Source organism: Asterias amurensis, chromosome 6 (genome assembly GCF_032118995.1).
Source record: "Asterias amurensis chromosome 6, ASM3211899v1".
Lineage (NCBI taxonomy): Eukaryota > Metazoa > Echinodermata > Asteroidea > Forcipulatida > Asteriidae > Asterias > Asterias amurensis.
This window is the reverse complement of record NC_092653.1, coordinates 6,677,722-6,688,660: the sequence shown is the minus strand read 5'-3', so window position 1 is coordinate 6,688,660 and position 10,939 is coordinate 6,677,722. Positions and strand designations below refer to the sequence as shown.

The 10,939-nt window shown below is 39.7% G+C and overlaps 1 protein-coding gene across 1 annotated transcript; it reads right to left on the bottom strand.

Annotated features, from left to right (window-relative positions):
* Positions 1–2,313: 2,313 nt before the first annotated feature.
* On the bottom strand, positions 2,314–9,543 carry LOC139938394 (retinol dehydrogenase 13-like). The gene is made up of 4 exons (XM_071933896.1): positions 9,225–9,543; positions 4,829–5,071; positions 4,246–4,663; positions 2,314–3,611 (listed from the first exon to the last, which is right to left on the bottom strand). The coding sequence occupies exons 1-4, from the start codon at positions 9,364–9,366 to the stop codon at positions 3,422–3,424; spliced, it is 993 nt and encodes a 330-aa protein (XP_071789997.1). The 5' UTR covers positions 9,367–9,543; the 3' UTR covers positions 2,314–3,421.
* Between the last annotated feature and the right edge of the window lie 1,396 nt (positions 9,544–10,939).

Below are 10,939 nucleotides of genomic sequence, written 5' to 3'. Positions count from 1 at the left end.
GTAATAATAATTGTCACTAAGTGACACTTTGTATCATACATTTTTGTTATATATTATTTGCATGTTTTATGTTATTAAAGTTTTAATGTTTTTGGTTTTACGATTTCAGTTTATAAGCTCCAGTGTACATTATTTAGTTGTTATCGTAAAATGGCAAATAGTGTCATGGTGATACGTCGAAATATGTCATACTTTTATTTTAAATAAACACTGTGAAACGCGCAGCGAGTTCTAAAACAGCTTGTGGGTGAAATGACTTGATCTTAACACCGTAAACAAGATTTACTTGACATGCCACTCAAGAATCAAACAAAAAACTGCTCCCTCCGTGATATGTTTGGTAAATTCCTTGCCACATTTCTGAAAGAGGTCCAAACCTCCTGATTTATATCGTTAAAAAAAATATTTTTACCCAAATACCATGTCAAAGGCCGTTGTACCTTTTGAGACAAGTATAGTCTGCTAATACTTTAGCTTAGAAGAAAACTGTTGGGCAATAAATTAAAAGTTCTACTTAAGATAAAATTGGCCCAAAAGTTGAGAGTATAACTATTAATGGGTACCTTTTTGAGGATCTGTTTTCTTTTGTGCAATTCCATCCATCTCGAATACTCAATGTGATTCTTTTTACGGTTTTTTAGATTTTTCATGGGTCAATATCAGAAAACAGACTCTAACAGTCTGCACTTTAAAACAATTAATTATGTGGATCTTTGGTCGATCGTTCTTTGTATATAAAAGTAGGCCCCGCGGATCATGACAAACACTAGAACAAGATGCCTATCATTATAGTGAACAAAAAACTACACACACACAAGTCTGTACCGAATTCATTAACCTGCAATTGATCTTTAAACTGTGCCCTCCCCATTATATTTTATATGGCGCAGCAATATTAAAGGCACTGCCTCTATCATTACTCAAGATAATTGTTAGGATAACAGTTTTGTATCGAGCAATGGAGAGCTGTTGATAATATAAAACATTGTGGGAAACGGCCCCCTCTGAAGTAGTTTTTGAGAAAGAGGTGTTAGCTTCTTACTCAAAATATTTAAATCATTCAGGCCTGAAGCCCTTAATATTAATAATAATAATAATAGTAATAATTAAAATTTATATTAAAATTTATGAAAGCACACAAAGTTATGCAACAAGGCTGTTTTTGACTTATTCTCTTGCAAATTCGCTGACCAATACAGTTGAGACCAAATTTTAATGCATTTGTTGAGATAAACAGTTAGAATACTGGTCTTTGACAATTTAACAAAGGTGTCCAGCCGTCGATTTCACCAAACTTATCCTAACTTCGGATTAATCCTAGGACTCGGGATTAATCCTAGCGTTTCGTGAAATCGGCTGCAGTGCCCCTAAGACTTGTTGTGCATGTATTGGTCTTGCTTCCTTGCAGCTATTGTCTGTTTTTATACTGCAACCGAACCGTTGTTTTGTCTCTTATAAGTTAGCCATGTTCTTATTTATTTGAATGTTACTATTTTGTAATGTCTTTATTGTTGTTTTATAAAATACTTGACATAGCCTACAGTGTACCATGTTGGATCTCATTAGCGTGTATATATTCCACCCATACGATTTCCCGCTCCTTTTTCGGCAAAATACACACATTTTCTTACAGTCGTATTCATACCATAGTAAATGTGTATTCTTACAGATAATAAACCAGTGATATACTATCTCAATACATTTCTATCTTTCGTTGGTATACCGTACTTTCGTGTCAGTCTCCTTGTTCGTATAATGGCACACGTTCTATTTAGTCCAAAAGCTGAACTTTGCTGTATTTCTGGTCATCGGACTTGCATTGTCAATTCTTCAAATCAAGCAATACACTCGTGCGGTGTGTATCAATACATGTATGTTACTCCATACATATAATTATGTGTTTCTTCACATAAAATTAAAGTCTTAGCCTAAAATGCATGTTTTAGCTGATTTGATACGTTGACTAGCCCCCTCTATTGGCGGTTTGTTATTTCTGGTCATCGCACTAACAATTTATGCTCAAACCATGACGCAGTTAGCCTGAACATCTGACGTCACACTTCCAAGCTAGCGGATAAAGACAGAGGCCCATAGTCTATGGCGCAGTTAACCTACTTATTTCATGCTCAGACTTTCTCAAGCTGTCACTTTGGGGACAGTTGCATAATATGCAACCTGAAGCTTTATTACTATTGATGATTCGTAAAACTATTTTGATCCACCCATGTTTCAATTGAGTATTGACAAAGCCTGGCCATATGTATTTATTTATTGTATTTGTATTATTTCTCGATAATAAACCCTGGGGAGACCTCTCAGTGAAACACTGTTTTTCAGAGGTGCCCAGCAACTACAAAAAAACATCAACATTTTGAAATTGTTTTAATATAAAAATATCTTTATAAAAATTAATGATTAAGAGCATTATTAAAAATAGAAAAACAGCAAAATTCAAATAAAGATTACGGACATACGACAACAGCACCAAAACCATTACAACAACGGGAAAATATACAATAAAGACAAAGGTTAAACATATTATGTACGCCAGTATTATAATGTATTATTTCACAGAATTGCTTGCAACTTGTGCTCCACATGATACCATAAAACGTTTGGGATCAGCCACATACTGATTGCAGCATGTTGCGCCCGATATTGCGCCCTCTCCCGGTGACTAATTACAAACTCGGCATCAAGAGCAAGCTCGAGTGAGGCGCTATAGTCGACCAATTGTTGATTTTGCCTGGTACCCAGAATGTATTGAATGCATAGGTAACCAGGCAATATCAACCAATGGTCGCATATAGTGCCTCACTCGAACTTGCTCATCTTGACGTCACACTTTGAGGCTCGTGAATAACGCCAGAGACCGGCCTGCAGCCGGCGTGTATCTTCACCTTTGACCTACATTCATTTCACAACGAGATACGCAGAAATTCTACACCAGCGTTACATGCAACGCATGTTCTGTACTGTTTACACGCGTACGTGGACACAGCATGCAAACTTCCATATTTGTGTTTTGATTGGCCATCTGAGTCAGACCAATTAAAACAAACACAGATACGGTAGCTTGTAGTCACTGCATTTATCCAATGATATCATTGTATCCAATGTTATAACTTGATCTGGGTAGCAGGTACCTGTCTTTATCCTTGCGGATGAAGACAGAGGATCCTCAATAGTGATTTGTATTGTGACATCACGTTTTACTAAGCAACTACGATTGATATGCAGTTACGATCAATCTTAGATCTTTGTGAAATTGGCCCCTGGTCTCCCCCAGCGTCACTCCGATTCAACTGGACACACCGTAATAAACGCTGCAGAATAACGAAGCAAAGGGTAACGTGTTTCTGCTCGAGTACCAAAAAATGCCCAAGGTTAACTGATTGGTTTAAAGTTTCAATGAAAGTCATTATTTGAGACCAGTGGCTTCACAACTGACTGTCCATAACTCCTTGGCGAGCTCGTCATCTTGAGCGAATGGCGACGGTTCATACTCCGCGCAGTTATCAAAGTACTTTCCGGAGAGTTCAGCCACCGATTCATCCAGAGCACAATGGAGCGTAGTCTGCGCTCCAGCCGTCTCGTCGATGAAGAACAACCTTTAAAATGCATACAGAAAATGTTACTCAAAAGACAAACAACTTCAAACAGTGTTAGTCTTGCATGAAATTGGGGTTAGATTTTAAATATACAGGTGCATGGGGGGGGGGGGGGGTGGACATTGTGGTCGGGCGGTGTGTGTGCAATTTCATATTCACTACCTTTAAGAGGCCGGTAACTAAATAGAAAAGGTAACACGCAAGGTCTCCGTATAGGGGAAAGGCAGGGTCACTCCAAGAATTTTATGTACAAAAGTCTAGGGAAGTTCTACATGAACAAAGGAAAGAAGAAAAAAATCACCAAAGGAATTCAAACAATACTTAATACTTTTCTGAATATTGACATTTAAAGAGACAAGAGGACAGCTCTGTTCAGAACTGAGAAGTCTCCCGAACTCCGAAAAATCTACTCCGCGGCAAGAAAAGTACAAAAAAAAACTCTACACAGTAGGTTTAGACATCCTCACCATGCAATGCCTCAAATCCCATTTGAGACAAGACTAATTCGGTCTGAACATTTCTGTGGGAGCACAGTCTGGGGACCATGCTTATGGCCGGTTACATGGTTACATGGTTACATGGTTACATGGGTGTACAGTGCAACCACCACGTTGGCGTCAACCATTATACCTACCACATTATTGGGGAGAAAGCTCTGTAGAGTGCACCCATGAAAGGGGACACATTGGCAAAGTTGGTTTGCCAAATCGGTGTGTTAGTCATTCCAGGATGGAGGGATATAGAGACCAGTCCGCTAGCCTTCTCTCGACTCGCCAACTCCCTGGCAAAGAGGACATTCGCGAGCTTACTGCTAAGGTAGTCCTGCAAGTGGGGGTACAGGAACGAAGCCACACTCTGGTCTTCCCGAGTCATGTTCAGCCTAGAGGAGAGTTCGTGCAAAGATGACGATACAGTAACGACCCGCTTGAGGGCGCTTTTCTTCAGTAAGTCCAGGAGGAGATTTGTGAGGAGAAAGTGACCGAAGTGGTTAGTGCCGAAGACATATTCAAAATTGTCCTTGGTAACAGCGCCTGTTTCCATGGCAGCAACACCTGTAAGAGGAGACAAAAAGTAAAAAATGAGGTATTGGCCCAAACGGTTTATTTTTACATACAAATACTGGGGATATCAACGGTGAGCAGCCCGATGGGTACATCGATGCAAAGAAAAATGTTGTCTGTAACATTTTTGCCACCCAACCATACCACTGTGTTCACCTGCATTATTAATGAGAAGGTCGAGTCTGTCTTCAGTTTCAATGATCTTTTGGGCGAACTCTCTGACCGACTGCAAGCTGGACAGATCGAGATGACGGACCACAACCTCCGAGTTACCCGAGCTACTCTTGATGTCCTTCGCTACGTCTTCGGCCTTCTGTAGATTGCGACAGGCGAGGATGACCCGAGCTCCTCGTTTGGCCAAGTCCAATGCCGTCACCCGACCGATGCCGGAGTTACCCCCTGGAATGAACAAATAGAAGGGAGCATTAGATGTATTAAGCCTTCACCGTTCTTCGCCATTTTCTATTTATGGCAATTATATTTCATGCACATTGTGCTTTTAGACTTTTATACCAGTATTTTCTCTCAATGGTTTAAAATAAATGTGTACAGCTAAATCTTTTGCATCGTAGTTTTTCAGAAATTCTTTTCCTTTTTATTTTTAAATTTTTTATAATGTATTTAATCCAACCTTTTTTATATTAAAAATAGTAGCCATCCGTCCGTTAATACTGACGATGTACTGCGCCGGGGGGGGTGGGGGGGGTTGTCCTCTCTATTGCGGCTGTGGCGTAGAAGTCCGAAGTCTGTGATTACTTTTGTACTACATGTATAAGGAACTTGGGTGTTTTATTTTGAAGTTGGTGGTAAAATCTGAAAGTATGGTCGGAGACGAACATTGTCAAACCTTTCATTCAAATGTCTGAGACTAAATATGTACGAAGGATGGGTTTTCTGAAGCTGCTGATACAATTTCAGCGCGATCGGCGACGACATTTTTTGTTTAACCGCTCAGATTAATCTGAGATTAATTCTGTACTTAAAGACACTGGACACTGTTGCTATATTGTCAACGACCAGTCTTCTCACTTGCTGTATCTCAACACATGCATAAATAACAAACCTGTGAAAATTTGAGCTCAATCGGTCATCGAATTTGCGAGATAATAATGAAGAAAACAAACCGTGACCTTGTCACACGAAGTTTGGGTGCTTTCAGATGCTTGATTTCGAGACTCCAAATTCTAAATCTGAGGTCTCGAAATCAAATTCGTGGAAAAATACTTTTTTTTCGAAAACTACGTTACTTCAGAGGTAGCCGTTTCTCACAATGTTTTATACTATCAACAGCACCCAAATACTCGTTACCAAGTAAGGTTTTATGCTAATAATTGTTTTGAGTAATTACGAATAGAGTCCACTGCCTTTCAGAAATGTTGGGCTTCTGAAGGTAATGGTTGAAACTCAGCGTGATTGGAGATCGAGACGACTTTTTTTTTTTCAAACCGCTCAGATTGCTCCGATCTAATTTTTTACTTAGACATGTGGGGACGAAATTGGAGACGAAATTTTGTCAACCGCTCAGATTGATCCGAGATTAATTCTGTTGGAACTTGATTAATTCTATTGGAAACTTAAATTTCTGAAATGCCCCTTAAAGGCAGTGGACACTATTGGTAATTAATCAAAATAATTATAAGCATAAAACCTTACTTGGTAACGAGTAATGGGGAGAGATTGGTAGTATAAAACATTGTGAGAAACGGCTCCCTCTGAAGTGGAGTAGTTTTCGAGAAAGAAGTAATTTTCCTCGAATTCGATTTCGAGACCTCAGGTCTCGAAATCAAGCATCTGATAGCACACAACTTCGTGTGACAACGGGTGTTTTTTCTTTCATTTATCTCGCAACTCGACAATCAATCGAGTTCAAATTTTCACAGGTTTGTTATTTTATGCATATGTTGAGATACACCAAGTGAGAAGACTTGTCTTTGACAATTACCAATAGTGTCCAATGTCTTTTAAAGGAACACGTTGCCTTGGATCGGTCGAGTTGGTCTTTGAAAAGCGTTTGTAACCATTTTTTATAAAATGCATAATGGTAGAAAGATGTTGTAAAAGTAGAATACAATGATCCACACAAACATGCCTCGAAATTGCGTGGTTTTCCTTTTACCTCGTCGACTAACACGTCGGCCATTTATGGGGGTCAAAATTTTGACTCCCATAAATGGCCGACCATGTAGTTCGCACAGTAGAAGGAAAACCACGCAATTTCGAGGCAAACTTGTGTGGATCATTGTATTCTACTTTTAAAACATCTTTCTAACCAAATGCGTTTTATAAAAAACGGTTACAAACGCTTTTGTTTGACCAACTCGTCCGATCCAAGGCAACGTGTTCCTTTAAAACAAAATCGTGCCCCACAAACATGTACTTTTGGTTTTATGCCGCTCCCTGTAGTAGACCATATATAGGCTGAGAGCAAAAGTTTACCCAATACCCTGTGCAAAGCGACCATTCATTATTCAAACATGTTTCTACTAGGCTACTTCTGTCTGGGGGATTCTTGCTCGAACAACAACAATGGATACTCTCAGACTATACAAAAAGAGAGTTTGGTTTTTTCGTGGATGACTTTGATAATGGCAACTCTTGAGGTGCATACAAAATTTGACTGACGTCTGCATGCATTGTGAACAAAATGTGCTTATGGGCTAACTCATGAACGCCTTTGTGAACATTTTGGAATGTTTGGTTGATAGGCATGGCTTCACCTAATGGTGTTTGTTCATATAACCCCAAAAACATAAATAGACTCTAAACAACTCAGCTGTTCTGCCGGTGCTATACTGTCTGGAACAGTGGCGGCCCGGTGCCCCCCCCCCCCTCTTATTTGAGAATATTCACCAGAATATGAAGTTGTATACACTTTTATGGACACGGCTTCAATACAAGGAATGCCGATTCACTCAATGTTCATAAATAATGCACTAAACAAATCCATCTGTTCTGCGGTAGCCTTGCTCAAGGAAGTCGAATTATTCACTCCGAAAAAGACCGCCGTTGTATAAAACCCACCCGTATTCACATCTGCGTAACATCGCACGACACGGTGCCCCCGTACACTGTCCGCATGCGGAGGCCGTCAGGCCGACACGGCCTCCGCATGCGGTTAGTGGTACGAGTGCGATGACTTGTGTGAACAGTATTCGTACGATCTGACAGTGTGTATACGGGTGGGTCATGCGGTGTGAACGCACGCACCACGAACAGGGTATAACGGGTGGGTTTACAGCGGCGTCGTTTCGGAGCGAATAATGCGACTGCATTGAGCTAAGGCTAGTTCTGCGGTGTTATACTGTCCTGGAACAATGCTCCGTTATTAAAGGCAGTGGACACTATTGGTAATTGTCAAAGACTAGCCTTCTACCGTTGGTGTATCCTACATATGCATAAAATAAACCTGTGAAAATTTGAACTCAATCGGTCATCGAACTTGCGAGATAATAATGAAGGGAAAAAACACCCTTGTCACACGAAGTTGTGTGCGTTTAGATGGTTGATTTCGAGACCTCAAGTTCTAAATCTGAGGTCTCGAAATCAAATTCGTGAAAAACTACTTCTTTCTCGAAAAGTATGGCACTTCAGAGGGAGCCGTTTCTCACAATATTTTATACTATCAACCTCTCCCCATTATTCGTCACCAAGAAGGTTTTATGCTTATAATTGTTTGAGTGATTGCCAATGGTGTCCACTGCCTTTAAAGACACATGGACACTGGACACTATTGGTAATTGTCAAAGACCAGTCTTCTCACTTGGTGCATCTCAACATTATGCATAATTACGAACCTGTGAACATTTGAGCTCAACTGGTCGTCGAGGTTGTGAGAAAATAATGAAGGAAAAAAAAACCTTCTCACACGAAGTTGTGTGCTTTTCAGATACTTGATTTCGATACCTCAAATTCTAAATCTTAGGTCCCGAAATCAAATTCGTGAAAATTACTTCGTCACTTCAGAGGGAGCTGTTTATCACAATGTTTTATACTATCAACCTCTCCCCATTACTCGTAATCAAGAAAGGTTTTATGATAATAATTATTTTGAGTAATTACAATAGTGTCCACTGCCTTTAAAGTCACTGGACACTAATGGGTAATTACTCAAAATAATTGTTAGTATGAAAACTTCCTTGCGAGTAATAGAGAGCTTTTGATAGTATAAAACATTGTGAGAAACGACTCCCTCTGAAAAAACGTACGTGTTTTATTTTTGTTTTGTTTTTAGAAAAGGGTAGTTTCGCACTCAAATATTAACATATATCTTCAGGCCTGAAGCCCCGAGCATACAGATTGTGCAACATGTGTATTTTTTCCTTTCACTATTCGCTTGCGCATGCGGTGAAATTCCCGAAATATGAACATTAATTTGTTTTTATATTTACTAGTTATAGTAGTCATTGCATATCATATCAGTTAGTTTTTTTAGCAAAACTCATGAACAAAATATGACGAACGAAGAGAGTTCCGTGGTGGCTGACAGCCGGTGCCCGATCATCTAAAAAATAATATAACATTGAAATAAAAAAACAATAATTTTTTTACGTACCCGTTACAATGACCGTGTTTCCATTGAGCTTGGCATCACTTGTACAGTACCGCCTGGTTGATATAACATGCCAATGGTACATCCCGTACAGCACCGCAAAACTCGGCAATAACCATTTCACCGCAACACCAAAGGATACCATTTTCAATCGTCCACTTTTAGAGAACTTTCCAAAACAAGTGCAAGTTTGTTGTGTGACTTTCCAGAATGAGTCAGTGAAATACGATGAAAAACCAAATGCTGTTACACGGAATGCGAGTGGGTAAGTTAATACCCGGGCACAAAGTGAATTCTGTGCAGTCTAGTTGTCATGGTCTGGCAAACTACTATACATACGATGGACATCTACATGGGATGCAACTGGGGGAGTTTATTACCCGGAAAAGTGAATGATTTGCATGTGCACAGGAGGTGCGCTTCGATGGTGGGTAGGCGAAGCGAAGTAAATGAGCGATGGAACAATAGTATGACGTCACACAGGTGGAGGTTAAATAGAAGGTCTTGGATATTTTCTTCAGTCAAGCCTCCACAATCTAGTTTCATGGTCCGGCAGAGTACTTTATCGGTCAAGGTTACGAAAATACTATACATCGTAGTTCTTGTGAAATCGTCAATACAGTTCAAGGTTTCGAAAATACTATACAACGAAGTTTTTGTGAAATCGTCAATACAGTAATTCAAGGTTTCGAAAATACTATACATCATAGTTTCTGTGAAATTGTCTGTTCAGTTTTCCTATGTTTGTTTGCTAATTGCTTAGAATGATAGACCTATAATTGCATGCCTTTATTGGTATGTGTTTACTATATGCCACTATACTAGGTTTTGGGTCAATTGACACGGCCTGTGGTCTGTTAAAGTTCTGGTGGTGTGAACTATAACACGGGGTACAAGTCTTTTTGAGATGTGGACACTCTAGGATTGGGTGCACTGTTTGGTTTGGCGATTTTTTTCGCCACCCAAGGTTGCCACTCTACAAAACAAATTGTCTCCGTGTACACTTGTATGTATATTTGGTTTGCGGTAACACCATGGGATTGTGTGTATCTTGCCAGGTAGAGTTTGTTCATAGAGAACTGTCTTTCTTTATTCTACTACCGTGGAGTAGATTTGGTTTGCGGTAACACCATGTGTGTATCTACTTGCCAGGTAGAGTTTGTTCTTAGAGAACTGTCTTTCTTTATTATACTACCGCGGAGTAGATTGGGGGTTCGGGAGACTTCTCAGTTCTGAAAAGAACTGTCCTGCTTTTTAAAACTATTACCCGGGCGAATGGTATAGAAAATAGGCCGGGACTACCACTTAGCTTACAGGATCGTGACCAGTTCTCAACGTTTCGACCAGCTTGCTCTAGTCATCTCCAGGAGACTGTTAATTTGTAGAGACTGTTAATTTGTAGTTTTAAAAACACTGAAACTATCATTAAAAAGGCTTATAACAAAACACTTTACTGTGCAATTTAAATATGCTGTCACTGCAGTTATTAGTTTAAAGGAGCACGTTGCCTAGGATCGGAAAAGCACATAACGTTTGTTATGAAATGCACATGGTTGGAAAGATGTTTTAAAAGTAGAATACAATGATCCACACAAATTTGCCTCGAAATTGCGTGGTTTCCATTTACTTTAAGAACTAGAACGGTCGGTCATGGGAGTCAAAAATTTGACTCCCATAAATGGCCGACCGTGTTAGTCGGCGCGAGGTACAAGGACAAC